Below are 15,259 nucleotides of genomic sequence, written 5' to 3'. Positions count from 1 at the left end.
TTTACACCGGTCCTGGGAGCCAAGAGTGGTGCTCCACAGGCAGCGCCAGCAGCGGTGGCACGGGGCCACCAGGCATTAGTTGAGTGTATCCAACATCTCGCCGGTGGGGGACACAAATCTGTCGATTAGAGGACTCTATGCTAGAGCGCAGCACCTGAGGCCTGCAGGAGAAGCACGGAGAGGAGGTGGGCACAGCGTCTTCTCGTCCTTAATAATGTTACCACCGCTCCAAGACGAACCATGACCATGACTCTGCACCCGTACAAATGGAGGACCGAAGCCATGGCCTCTGGCCTCGAATTTACATTTACATTTGCATTGAGGGCATTTAGCAGATGCTTTTATCCAAAGCGACTTACAATCTGTAAGTCTGTAAGAAAAAACTATATATCGCTGTCGGTACAGTAAGAATGTTCATTGAATAAGTGCCAAGCACTAACAATTGTTAGGTTAAGCCATTCCCCGTAGACAACAACGATAGCTAGGATAAGATGCTCAGTACTATTTTAAGTGCAAGGACGCACAACATACAATAAATGTGTACATTAAGTGCCAAGACGTACAATATACAATAATTGCAAACATTAAGTGCCAGGACTTACAACATACAATAAGGGCATAGGAGGGTTAGGGGGGAGGCTATGCAGAGTCTAGGTAAATAGTCTTTCAAGATTGCCTCAAATTCGAAATCCGTGTCGCAGATGTGAATGCATGAGCAAAGAATCTGGTCAAAGGAAGATTAATCCTGTGACAAACCAATCCACTGTAGTGTTTGTTTCTCCCCCTCAAGAGGGACGGGCCGGAGACAGTAGGGCTTAAGGGCATGGCAATGACTCCCCTGGCACCCTTTCCCCTCCTCGCATGTTTAATTAGGGTGATGGAGCATTTACTGGCCTCTTATTGTTTTGTGAAAGCACTATTTGGGATTATGCACGCATTCGTTTTTTGGACGTTACCGCATCTTTGAACAAAGTCCACTCAAAGAGAGACCGCAGTATTTTTGCATTATTCAAATCACACCCACACATGATGCCTGACTTCGCTTTTGTCTGCCGCGATTTAGCGTTCAGAGTGCTTCGGGTGGGTGCCGTTGCTAGGTTCAGTAATGAGGTAGTTACTGGACATAATAACGTAACTATCTCGCTATGTCCAGCTGAACTATCATTCCACTTAACACAGGTTTCTGTGTTCACGACTAACATCACAACTGTGTTAACTGTCATCACGGCTCAGAGCCGACGGCTAATTTGTTGTCGTCCTGCCAGCGAGGACAGGAGGTCAGATCATAAAGTGTGACAAACAACACACCTTTGACACACATTCTCCCACACGGAGAAAGGCAACCTGCTCTGGGACAAACGGCGTGATTTAGGCAAATGTTAAGGGTGTTTAAATATCACACAAGTCATTTGTATTCACCGTACGAACGACTGTAAAATGTCCGGCAGGAGGGCGCCGGGGGGGGCAGCAGCGACTGTGTGTGCGCGCCCGTTGCAGAATCAATGAGATAAACATAAGGATTCTGAATGTCAGAGTTACAGCCACGAGACGGAGGGCCTACATTCGGGCACTGGCCACTGCTCTTAGGGAAATTTCATTTTGAAAAGGTCAGCGTCCACACTGGTGGAATAACTCAAATGTCTGGCCCTTTGCTGCCCTGCCCTCTTGTATTAAACACATCCAAATCGACTTCTACGCCTTTCTTTTACCAAACAACACGACACGGAGATAAACAACGCCTGGCGACTGAACAAGATTCGGGCTAAAAAAAGTCACTTTTAACTACGATACAAAGACACTTTGAATTCTGCAACGGGCGCGCACACACAGTCGCTGCTGCCCCCCCCGGCGCCCTCCTGCCGGACATTTTACAGTCGTTTGTCAGCGCCGTTGAATAAGAATCTAGTGAATCGCATTCGGCAAAACGACCTCCATACCAGCCAAATGACCTGTTGCTGACTGAATCCAGCCCCATCATTCAACAGACATTAACCTCCGCCACGGCCTTCCCGTCTGCCATACCTGGTATCCATCCAAGGTTATTCACGGCCGTAGACGAGGTCAGATTTTGTGGTCGCTGTTCATGAGTTTTAAAAGGGACCGTTTTTCGGAGGGATCATTGGGGAGACGTTGTGGCTCTGGGAGGGGGTGCAGGACGCCAGGTGGCCGTGTGCGAGGGGGGCTCTTGGCAGGGGGTGAAACGGGGAGACTAGCAGACAGGACTGTGAACATCGCTGGCCGGGGAAGCTGCGTCTGGTATGGCTCCAACGCTCACTGTGCCAGGAAATACTGGTGGTGGAAGACTTTCTCCGTGTTTCCGGAGTTAAAATAGAAACTACGACAATATGTGTAAGATCTAATTAAATGTTATCATTAATTAAATACACTCGTTAGTGCATGATGCGGGTCGTTCATTTTTAGAAGGCGAAAATAATGGACTGCAACCGGAGTGTTTTCTCAAACACTCCGGCTGCAGAAAATGAATTTGCCCAAGTGTTTCATACCGAGGACAAGAACATGACGTTTCCCACAGTGGCTGTGATTCAGAGACAATTGAGGACCTTGTTCTGGGTAATGAGGTTGGGTGTTGGCTGAGGGGTAGGGGATGCATAGTAGGAGGGAGGGTGGAGGAGGGAGTCTTAGCGAAATCCTGTTAGAGGAACCAGGGGCAAAAGTGAATGTGTGAGACCTCACCGAGCCAATCAAAGGGCAGAGAGAAGAGGCAAGAGATTGACACCAACAGAAATGACCGGGAGAATAGGCGACCACCGCATACGTCTACGATGGGAAAGGTACCCAATGAGCAGCGTGTCCACAGTCTGCCGGGCCCTGGATTGGTTTGGTCGATGTCACAGATGAATGATGAGGCGGGATGCTCAGAGCCAGCCCACAGAGGTCTATGATTACTGGGGTGTCAAGGTATGGCCCGCATGAGGACAGGCCCTTAAATGGTCCTCAATGGGCCACATGTTAAATGACATCCCAACACCTCAGAACAACGTTCTTTTATTGCCTTTATTGTAACACACATTTTGAACCGACACTAGAGCCTAATCTTGCAGAGGAAATAATGGAGCTATATGAGTTGGCAACGGTTTTCTGTTAGTTTGGCAAGCGTTTCGATTTTTTCAAACCATAATGACTTCATTATGATAATGAAAGGGTCTTAGTTGAACTTTTATTCCCCTTCCTAAATCGTTTGTGTGCTTCTGCGCTGGCAGAGTTTATACGAGACAACCTGGACAAAAAACCCTTACACAGATAGGACCACCACTGCACTGTTACGAGCATCATGATACATGAAGATCGGTGAAGCACGCACTAACATTGCATTGTTCAAATAAGGAGAATAAATGCGTAGATCATTCATTTGCTTTAAAGATTCTTAGAATAGAAACACCCTTTGTCTTGCAAGGTTGTCGATCATACATTGTTCCGTTGAGAACACAACGGTGTAGATATCTGGAGTTCATGGAGGTCCTCACTCAAATCGTCTCATAATGGGAACAAGAGATGTATAGCCACGCGTGGCACAATACGGAACGACAGCAAACAGACCCTTCTCCCCGCAAATGAAACATCTCCATGACAACAAGTTGTGTGTGTCAAAGAAATGATCTTTCATTTGCTTACAATGGTTCCACATCAGCAAACGATGTTGGTCGTCATTTATTCTTAGCCCCGAGGATGCAGATTAGGTTGAAGCATCCCCTAACGTCGGATTGGGCTTCGAACCACAGTTAAGGCATCAGCTCCCTTGTGTGGGGTCTGGGATCAGAGCGGAGCAGCGGGCGAGCTAACTACAGTGGGGATCCAGGCTATCTCCACTAATGTATATGCAGAGGGAGAGCAAGGCCTCCGCCTGGGGGCCTGCAGGCCTGACCACGCAGAGGCAGCGAGACAAAGACCCACCGTCGACCCAGCCTCCGCACAATCCAGCCAGGAGGAGTATGTCTGATGATGTTCATCTGCGGTATGGACACAAGAAACCTTATAAAAAAAAAGAGTGAGACACACAGAATACTAAAACTCGCAGACAGCTGAATGTGTCTCGAAAAAAATCTCACAAAAGAGAGAGAGGGAGAGTGAGACAGAGACAGAGACAGAGACAGAGACAGAGAGAGAGAGAGAGAGAGAGAGAGAGAGAGAGAAACAGAGAGACAGAGAGATTCCTGAAAGCATGGCAAGGGCAGGACAGTTAGAACTCCTACCGAGAGCAGCGTTCTTCTCATGAGGAACCTCTGCTCTGCATGTTTGGACTCTAGTGCCTTTAAAAAGCAGGACTCCCAATTGGCTGCTGCGCGTCAGGGCTCCTAATAACGCTCATCTCCAGATAAGAGGAAAACAAGGGTAGAGAGGAAGCGGGGGGGCTCTCCTGGGTAGGACTCAAGTCTCTGCGGGGGAACGTACAAATGTGCTTCCTCCTTTATTGGCAAAGAATAAAAACGCAAAGGAAAAATAAGGGGATACAGCAGATGCAGAAGAACTCTCTGCCAGACGAACTCTCCATGCCAGAAAGAACTCCATCTCTGCTGGAGTCATTCTCGCACTATAAAGCAGCCAAACCTTCCCCAAAAGACGTGTTGTGCGTTTTATTCTGCAGCTTACAGTTTTGTCTTTTTCGCTCCTCAACTGATCAAGACGTTAACATATGCAATACAATTCAACACAAGTCTGACTAAGCCCTCCATTGTGGCGGGCAAGGGGTGAGGCGGCGGCGCTACGGGCTTAGCATCCTACAGCTACAGAGGGGGAGGCGGATGACAGGCAGGAACACATTGTGCCGCTGGAATAGACACACACTGGGAGATAAGCGCGGTTACAGGAAATGCAAACGAGATGAGTCACCACTCCTCCTCCTACTCCTCACGTCAGTTCAGAACAACAGCTCATTCCAGGTAAGGTCATTACAAGAAGTAGAGGAAAAACACAATCCCCCCCCCCCCACCAGAAATGAGAGTGACTTGCTGACTGCCTGATTGCATTTGTGTGCGACTGGCTGCTGGTTGTGGGTTTGAACACCGTGGATCCACAGCCGCCTGGCAGAGACGCGTGGTCTTCTCTTACCATACTTTGGTCTTGTCCAATAGCAATGCAAGGATTTCATGAGTCATATTTTGGTCAAATTATGATATCTAACCAAACTCTACTCTCGGAATGCTGCTTAATCACTGTGCCTCATTGGCTATATCCTAAGCCAATCAGAGTGCTTTTTACGTTCCATAATCATAATCTGCCAATGTGATCTATTTGATTAAAGCATTTTCTTCTTAAAACATACAAGATGAACCTTCACATACGAATTATGCAATTTCCTGAGGAAGGCGTTATTGGACTCATTGTTGAGTTCTCTTAATTTAAGCCAATATTGGTAACCCACGTTTAATGGTCTCACATCTTATTTTTCCTCAATGACAACAACGTCCGCTTCTGATTTTGGCCTTCGCTGAAACTCCCTGGTGGCATTTAAGGCTTCAGAATCAGATCCATCAATAAATGAGAACCATTGTGTCTTCCAATTACTGCGGGATGCAGACACAACAACCCGGCGCTGGCCAGACCTGAATATCCATGACAACGAGGGACTCGTGTCACACTTTGGAAGGACTGTCTGAATGTCAAATCCGGACTTGCCAAGTAAAGTGTGTCCATGCTGTGATAGCCAAGTACCTTGACAAAATAGATGAAGACACTTTGTGGCAAACACACTCGAATTCAGAGACGTGACACTGGAGAGGCCTGCATCTCTAGTGAAGCAATTATTTTATATCCTCGGGTTCGGAGTGGTAATGAGCCCCTGGGGAGACCGGCGCGATGGAGGTATGTGCCTTTAAGAGAATTAAAAGTCAGGAGAGATTAAAGATTCAGTAGTCATGTTCTTTTTGGTATGATTACATTTGAATTTGGCAAAATCTGCAATTCAGTGAGCAATATATTTTGTGTGCTGTCTGAGAAAGACAAATGAGCTGCGCACAGCCCGTCTCCCTGTGATCACATTTCTATTTTAAATCTCTGTCTCTTTTAAACTCCATCAGGTGGAGAGTTTCTTACTATCTACCAATCAGAAGAACCCATAGCCGCACATCAATATTTATTCACAGAAGGGCAGGAATATGGTATCGGCTTCATGGAAGTAGAAGGAAAAACGTTTTTGATCAAACCCAAACAATGATGATAAGCTAAGATAATGCTAGGGCAAAGACAAAAGTCAATGTGGGAGTGGATTACCAAATATCACCACAAAAAGTAGGATGTTATTGCTGTGATAAAGTAGTAGAATGTTATTGCTTTATAAACTAAGCAGGGTGTTATTGATGTCACACCCGTAGTAAGATGTTATTGCTTTGAATCAAAATTGATAAAAGCTCGCATTTATTCTCTCAGAAAAGGTAATCTAGTTTTGCCTGCCGTTGGTTTACAAGTAGCAGTACACTGTATGGTATGCTAATAATTCCACACAGTTAATAACTTGGTTCAATTCTTGTGCACTTACTCAATAACTTGTGGTGTACGGTATTTCCCTTCCTTCCTCCTAAAAGATGTGTATACATTTCCTGACGTGTAAACATCATGGTATTAGAAACAAGCCAGTGTTGACTTGAGCAGCTTTATTCCCTGCTTTATGCTATGTTGTTTGGGTCGGTCCTATAGTTACTCACTCTGCAGGTGTGGGGGAGGCGGAGGTGTTGGAGCGGACGCAGTGTGGACCTGGAGTTTGGCCCCTTCTGCATCATTCTACACCCCCCCTATATATGTTTTGTAATGCAGTACCTCTTATGCATGCCAATGCGTTTGCTCGCTTATCGTCCCAAAACCAAGTAATTTATGGAGAGTGCCGTGTTTGTCTTTACAAACAGTGGGTCTGTTCAGTCGTTTGACAGTGTTTCAGGAATGATGATCGGAATAAATGAAATTTAACCAAAAGGTTAACACCGACATGTAAAGTAACAAAGCTGAGCGAGGCTGGCATCAAAGTGGTGCAGAACCTCATCGCTCAGGACCGGGATAATGAAGCACAGGCCAGGGGTGCATGGAAATCTGTCTGCAGGATTCACATTAAAGTATGTAGAGTTGCATTAATTCATGCATGTGCTGGCGATGAGGCAGCAGTCTCCCCTCTACGAGATATCAATCAAGATAAAATTGATTTTGTGAAGTAATATTTGGCTTAGGTATAGAATAAAAAGGCAACCACTTCAACTGCTGATGTGGATTAAGTGGCTGTCTTTTCTGCTATACAGCTGTAGGCCTATAGCTGCACAATTACTCACACTCAGCAACACTCATACTCACTTATTTAACATCATCTCCCCTGAACGAGAGGAATGAACTTCTTCGACGGCAATCCTAACAAGCTGCAAAATGAATTTTTTATTGTTAGTGGACATTTCTCCAGGCTCATCTCATTGTCCATCTCTATGTTGTGACTGTGTTGTTGTTTGCTTTTGAACTCCTTGACACTAGTGAACACACACAACCAATGACACAAAATCATCAACTTTTTCATCTGAAACACACGATGAAACCCGTTCCATCGCAAACTCATGATACAGTCTTGGTAAGCATTTTCCATATGCTGACAAACGATAAGACAAGATAATATTTTGGGCTTGCGTCTTTGACTTCAAAGCAGGCTTTGAAGCAGTTGAACGGAGTAGATTTTGTACATTTGTGCAGCATTCAAATGTATACGTGTCTTAGACATAAATTATGTGATTAACATTTTGAAATAAAGCTATTTTAAGCTATGTTGATTCACTTGTTAATGGACAAAATGCAGCTAATTTTCAAGTGTTGAAGTCGCTTTCAACACTTGAACACAGTGTCGGCTTAACTCAGGAAGTAGAGCAGTAGTCCTGTGTCCGAAAGGTTGCTAGTTCGATCCCCAGAGTGTTGATGTGTCCCTGAGCAAGACACTTAACCCTAACTGCTCCTGACGAGCTGGCTGTCGCCTTGCATGGTTGACTCTGCCGTCAGTGTGTCAATGTGTGCATTAACCGATGTTAGTCGCTTTGGATAAAAGCGTCTGCTAAAAGCCCTAATAGCAATTGTAATTGCTTTGTGGACAAAAAGCAGCTAATTTTCAAGTGTGGAAGTCGCTTTGTGTGGCATTTCAACTAGCTTGTAGCTTCAAATAACCCGGGCATATCTATAGAAAATGTTGATCAATATTGATTTTGATAAAGTTATCAATAAACTGCTCAACTACAACTGGTATTTTAAAAAACGCTGTCCAGTCCATACCTCTCTCTTCGTTTACAAGAATCTTACTTTGAGACTTTTCAGAGATGGTTGACAAATCCCCCACGTCGTGGCCCCGGCACATCTGTGGTGGGGCAGCCTCTTTGAGCAAGGCACTGCTCGCATTCTCCAATGCTACGCCCGCTGCTACTCACAAAGTGTACGAGACCAAGGTAGAGGGGACCGGCTTGCTTCTTTACACATTTGCATCTTCAGCAGCCAGCCAAACAATTCAAAGGTATCTCATCTCTCCTAGAGCTAGCCTGTTTCTGGGTTGATTCAAAATTGAATGGTGGTTCATGGAATGTGTCGGCTGTGAGACAACTCCAATCGAACAGACTCTAAATCAATGCAACGCCTGCGATTAAGTGCTATTTACATGATCTGGTTGCACAGGCAGACAAAAACAGAATGCTTCTATTCAACTGAACCATAAATGCAATTATCATTTTCAACACTTTTTACGGTATACAGGAGTTATTGTGCAATCATTACACATTTATATATGATCGTGTCAAAAACATCAGTGATGACTCGCTGATATCTCAGTAACAATGATACAAGACATGATCATGTGGTCCAGAACTGAACTGCACCTTCCTTATGGATGTATTTACTACACATGCACACATGCTGAATGCGGACCAATGCAATTCATGACAAGCCGGTCGAACCATGCCTCCGACGGGAATGCCATGGCAACAGACCTGACCAAGGCGGCAGGCATGTCTACTCGCGCACAGGAGAGAAGCGTGCCCATTATAAACCAATGCATCCAGGGTCATGTCATCCTCATCATCAGAACATTTAATGCAGCCATTTTTCAGCCGAAATTAAAAGGTGCATTAAAGCTTTAAACAGAGACCAAACAGAACAAAGCCATTGGCAAGAAAGCATGCAAAGAGCTAATTAAGACTGCTCGACTGTGTCCTCAAAGAACACAGATTATTCAGTTTCATGCCTCCCGTTATATATTACTGTATATATTTAACATATCATTCTTTAGATTAAAGATCCCTCTAATTGACTAACAACCAACAAAAGATGTGTGCTTGAGATAACAGGAATGAACATGCTGCATGTAATGTAATACACGGCCTGTGTTTCTCCAATATTAGCCCATCACACTATTTAAATGAAACCCTGAAGGCACAGAGAACAGAGCAGTAATGTGGGGACAGGAACGATGGTTTCTGTAAGGCCGATGTAGGCAGTGTTACCCGAGGTGAGACCGCGACGTATGCTACGTTGTGACGGTTACTGAGTAGACAAGGTGTTTCTAGTGCAATGCCAAATGTCCATGTTTTTTTGGGATAAAGCGCAGTACATTCACCGTCATCAAACATCTTCCACTGCTTCACTAAATCCAATTCAGGTGTCAGCGGGAATTGTTTTTAGGGAAGGATGGTGCCATTGGCCATTTGTTTGACTGAAGATACTATGGGCTAACGTAGGCAAAACAAAAAGCAGAGTTTATGCTGAAGAGTTTGCAGATTTCTTCTGTGGTGAACTTCTGTAGAAGTTGGCTAATAACAGTGATGCAAGGTAATGGGATGTACTTTAAAACACAGTGAATTCATAATTATGTCTTTTTTGATAAATGCTATAATTGTTAAAAGGACATATTGAAGTGGCAAAAAACAACAAAACTGGCTAGAATAATAACAATTATGATCCAATATTTTATAAATGTTTGCTTGACACTGAAACACAAAAATGCACACACACACCCACAATAGTGGACATAACTATTGTACCAGTGTGTTGACCGATTACAAATTCTGCTTCTCATAAAAACAAATGGATAACACTTAACCTTTGTGATAAACAGTACGGCAAGCGCAGCAGCAGGACATGAGGGACGGGAAACCAGCAGCATCGACGCACACAAATGCAAATGGCTTTCACCACCACAGTCACAGTTATGACACAGCGCAATCAGGGCACTGACAGGTAAAATTAGTTCTGCACAACTCGACCTGCGTGATTAGCTATGTGCTGGAATAAAGTCTACGACGCTGGAGAGTGGCGGTCTTTGAAGCTCTGGTAATTAGTCACCGGGCTCCCTCGGCAAAACACACAGGGAATACTGCAGGCTCTGAACATGAGGGGGACACAAATCGATTAACCAGGAGGCGTGTGCGTGTGTGCTCCCATGTTCTGACAATACTTCAATGGAAAACGCAATCATGCTCAAGATAAAAAGTAACAAAACACTAAAGAACACGATGCTCGTGTCGTTTACATAGGAAAACGTAATATACCATCTGCTCGCTCGTCTTCAACTAGAAAGAAAGTTTAATCATTTCAGGCTACTTCTGAATCAGATCATTACATTTCTTTATAATTAGGACATGATCATTATTCCAAACACGTTTTCCTGCATTATCTCCCAAGGTAAATACTGTGGCAACAAACGAGAAGAACACAAGAAGACGCCATTTTCAATTCATAGGAAGCAGAGAATGCAGCATTTTGATTGTCCCCTAGGTAGGCAGTAGCGGCAGCAGCAGGTTGCAAGTCATTTGAAGACCCACGGGAATAACCGTTATTCCCCTCGAGATTCCGAATTGCTGTTCTACAACGTTTATTTCCAAGAGTTGCCAACACTAAAATCCGTGAGCAACAAGAAGCCACTCAACCGGGACTCATGCAGCCACTGTCATTTAGACGAGAGGATGAAAGCCAATTCACCTCTAAAGCGCTGAAGTTCAGTACTGATTGCGCATCCGAACCCCGTCCTCCCGCCCCCTTCCAAACACACGTGTTGAATGAGGTTCTGTTTAGAGAGCGATGCTGGGCCAATAAGCCCTCACATGTTACTATTTCACAAGCCATCATCAAAGACTATAAAATGCCAAGGACTGGTGAAAGTCTAGATTACAGTCATTATCAGCAACGGCAGTTAAATGCAATTTTACATTAACTCGGATAAACGGTATCATCGAAAACGCTGGTATTAAAGTGATTTAATCTGGACTCATGTGTCATAATTACAGTGATTATGTGCAAACGTTACATCTCTAAATGTTAATGTGAAGATATTATATCTCTCAATTGAAAAATAACCCACTCCCAAAATAACCCAAGGTTACTACAAATAAAACGATTATCAAAAAGAACCTTGGAAATTGTATTGGTGTTCTCTTGTGACTTTTAAAGTAAGTCAAAAGTTTATGTTGATCAGCAGAAATGAAAACATGGCAGCACACTGACCCAGGACCTCAGCGTTCTGCTGGGGCTGATATCACTAGAAACAGCTTTGCCTAAACGCTGACATGGACCATAAGCTCACCGCTTTGAAAGCGCCGCCATTTTGACAACTTCAAGTCAACTTCAAATGCAGACTCTCAACAGTCTGCAATGCTGTTGTTTCTCATCTCATTTGAGGTGTCAGAATATATACTTTGTCTGGCAGACAAATCCATTCATTTAATTTCAGAAGAATCATCACTGTTCAGGTGGTGCAAACTAAATTTGACATGCCGTTCAAAAGGTGAAGTTCTGCAGTGACTTTACGTACAACTTATGACATTAGTCTACAAAGACATTGTTGACGCTACGAATAACCGATTGTGTCAAAGAGGAACACGAGCCGCCTAACAGAAACCAACAAACTGCACAGCGTTTCATGCTAATTGTTTTTCGTTGTCAACGTTTATCACTCCCATAATTGTTTGTGTTGTCAATCTGCACTTATGCATTCATTGAGACACATTGAAATGACTGGAAATGACTTAAATTGTTTTCTAACATATATTTACCATTTGAACATTTTGTAAGAAAAAAAAAGAAATTACATTTTTTACATTCAACTTCTATAGGGAGGAAGGTGAACTGTACCATAATGTCATACAGGCCTTTGTAAACATCAATAAGAATTATTTTGTGAGTAGTAAACATGCATATGTATTTCCATTTATTTTCACTACAAAAAGCTGGGAACTAAAGCAGTCCAAGAGTGGATGTCAATGTTCCCAGTCAGCCGTGTAAAACAGCCGGGCCAGATACAGGCACCAACAATCTGTTGGTGGGGTATGGCACACTGTCGTTATCTAGTCTCCTGAAGAGCACATTTTTGCCCACTGTAGTCCCAATGCATTATGGCGAGTTGAGTGCCTACTTAGTCAATCAAAACACCACCACAGCATAAATATCGGTTCCAATATAATAGCAAAATTGACAGGGCAGTTTTATTTAGGCTACAAAACAGGACTTCACAATCAAGCAGCAAGCAAAACTTCACGCATGCTCTTATTTTAAAATAACTTATCTAAAAGCAGATAATTAAGGATAGCTGGGGATTATTTGGAAGAGGTGTGTAATTGATGCATGCATAATGAGATTATTTAGATCTGAAGTCGCAAATTCAAAATATCAAGATCTGCCTGAAAGCAAGAGGGAATCAAATGCATAAACCTAATGATTTTGGAAGATCAAAATTAATTATATAGTATTCCTTTTACCTCCTGGTTATGGCATTAAACATATAGTACAAACATACGTAAGTACCATGACACTATATCCAAGCTCTGTTCGGTTATTCAGTTCAAGTTAATATTGTCTCACCATGTAAACCACGAGGAAGTGAGTTCAAATCTCAATGCAAACGTATAAAATACATTTCAAAAAGTTGTGCTTGGATGGAGTCAACCAACACCATCCTCCACCAACTACCTTCTCCACGCATGACTGCTCCTCACTGATAGCAAACTGCAACATACAAAACCCCCATCTAGGAATTAATTCAGAAAAGTCTGAAAAGCTATTTATCAGCGTCAGCAAATTGCTGCATGCACTTGAAATTCCCTGCACTGCACTTTGTGCCACAACTGAGCAGACTCATTCATATGCAACTCAAAGATAATATATATATATATATATATATATATATATATATATATATATATATATATATATATAAAAAGAAGGATAGAGCAACACATCTGGTTGGAAAAAGTCTGGAATGTGTTGATCAATAATACCTCCCGCTATTGCATTGCTATTGAGTATAGTTTCTACCAAAACATTGGAATTTCATAGCAGGAATCTGTTGAAGCCAGCTTACAAGAAACTAGTACCCATTAGAAGCCTTAGCATAGCTACAAAGGCACAGACAGGTGTGTTCGCATTAGGGCCAAATAATTGTTGCTATGACCCGCAGTAGATATACTTGAGTTGACTTCCTTTGGTTTGTATTTGACCGCACAGACAAGTAAGCTATGAGTGTAAATAACAATGTAGTTTCCAAATGTAAAAATTAAAATAAAAAAAATAACCAAACTATGAATCAAATCAAGAAACTCAGCACGTTGGAGCTTCTCTTAACACAACAGCATCACGAAGCAACAATCATCACACTGACTACAGGATGAATCCAAGCATTGAATATATGTGACCATCCCATCAGGGCTATATCCTTCCCAGACTGTTTTGTCTTTTGACACATAAACCTCCATGGCTTCCACCCACCGGCTCACCTTCAGGCCTGGCCATGCACACAGCAGCACACAGCAGCAGTCAGTGACGACCAGGAGACACTCACCGTGGTGAAGTTACTTGGAAGGCAGTCCTCGCCGCGGAAGGTGCACTGCAGGAGCATGTCGCTGATGTCGTGCCCCGTGCGGTTGTAGAAGTCGGTCATGTTGAACAGCTTGGGCTTGAAGTTCTGGAAGTTGGCCTTATCCTTGAGGGAGGCCAGCACCTCGGGCTCCGCCAAGTGCGTGTTGGCGATCTGGTAGTTGCTGTTGAGCAGCGACAGCAGCTCGCCGACGTGGTAGAGGTCGTTCTTGGTGATCTGCGAGAAGCGGAACTCGTTGAGGTTGCAGAAGGTGACGGCGGGGAAGGTGAGGTTGGGCGCCGCCACCTCGTCCAGCTTGGTGACGTGGGGGTACTCGAAGTAGTACGACACGCGGTCCATGCACACCAGCAGCAGCAGGCCCAGCGAGCCCAAGAAGGAGAGCGTCCAGAGGAACCGGCGGAACGTCATGTGCCCGTAGGCGAAGATGTGGCTCATGCCATGGAGGGTGGAGATGTTTGCGAAGGCTTGCAGGTTGGAGGGCTTGGTGCTCTCGATGCTCTCCTCGGAGTCCCCCTTCATGGTGGCGGCAGTTAAGGGGGATGACTCCTGATCACAAATCAACGACCACAACTTCGGCTCGGAGCCCCTTTGCTTAGCAACAGCACCGCCGGCTCTTTGGTGGGGCAAAACACTGCCTCCGGCGTCTCCCAAGAAGTGTCACTCGCTGGAAGGAGCAGATGTCTCCAAGGTGCCGTCAATCTCTGTCATCATTTTCCCTTTATCACAATTCACCTTCCAGAGATTGTTCCTGTGGTCCCATGCTCTCCCCCTTCCTCCTCCTCCTCCTCCTCCTCCTGCTCCTTCGTCCTCTCTACCATTCAGCCTCCCCTCCTATTATCTCTGGTGCTCTCCTCCTCGCTCCGCACTCCGCTGTCCTTTGTAGCAGAACCAAACACAATGACAGGCTCCACAAACGACACACCCACTCCCGGCCAAAGCCACTGCCTTCTGAGTCCTCGGTGGCGTGAAAAGGGGACAAAGGCACAACCAGCAGGAGCGAAAAAAGGAAGGAAAAGCGGAGACGTGGCACGGGAGAGAATCAGGGAAAAGCCGGGGAATGCGATGAAAAGGGCTAACGTCTGGAGAGAGAGAAAGGGAGAGAGGGACTGAGCCACGGCAGTCAATGGGACCCGTCCTCCTCTGGTCGCCGCGACGACTCTACATCGCCGGTACAATAGGACGCAGTGGATTTGTGAATGGAGGTAATAAAAGGGAGAAACGGCTCACTGGTCGCTGGTCGCTGCCACCTTCTCCTCCTCCTCCTCCTCCCGTTCTCGCCGGCTCCTCTCCCGTCTTCCAGAATGGGAATGAAAAGGTGGTGGTCTGGGGCGGTGGGGGGGTTGGAAGGGGAGGGGGGGGTCAGAGACCTCCGACCAGCCGTCCACTGTGCCTGATCACCGGGGGGGGGGGGGGGGGGGGGGGGGCAGGGGCCGGGGG

The 15,259-nt window shown here is 44.9% G+C and overlaps 1 protein-coding gene across 2 annotated transcripts in view; it reads right to left on the bottom strand.

The window, feature by feature from the left end:
* asic1c (acid-sensing (proton-gated) ion channel 1c) overlaps positions 1 to 15,164 on the bottom strand; it is a 73,947-nt gene extending 58,783 nt beyond the window's left edge. The window contains exons 1-2 of one of the 2 annotated variants that reach the window (XM_060058233.1): positions 15,050 to 15,157; positions 13,787 to 14,901 (exon numbers count right to left, since the gene is read on the bottom strand). In XM_060058233.1, coding sequence (XP_059914216.1) covers positions 13,787 to 14,341 — 555 coding nt within the window. In that variant the 5' untranslated portion in view covers positions 14,342 to 14,901; positions 15,050 to 15,157. Of the gene's footprint in view, positions 1 to 13,786 lie in introns of both variants that reach the window. The other variant, XM_060058232.1, reaches the window with a different exon arrangement.
* Positions 15,165 to 15,259: the final 95 nt, after the last annotated feature.

The sequence above is a fragment of the Gadus macrocephalus genome, chromosome 8, assembly GCF_031168955.1.
Source record: "Gadus macrocephalus chromosome 8, ASM3116895v1".
NCBI classification, from domain to species: domain Eukaryota; kingdom Metazoa; phylum Chordata; class Actinopteri; order Gadiformes; family Gadidae; genus Gadus; species Gadus macrocephalus.
This window is presented reverse-complemented; position numbering and strand designations above follow the sequence as displayed.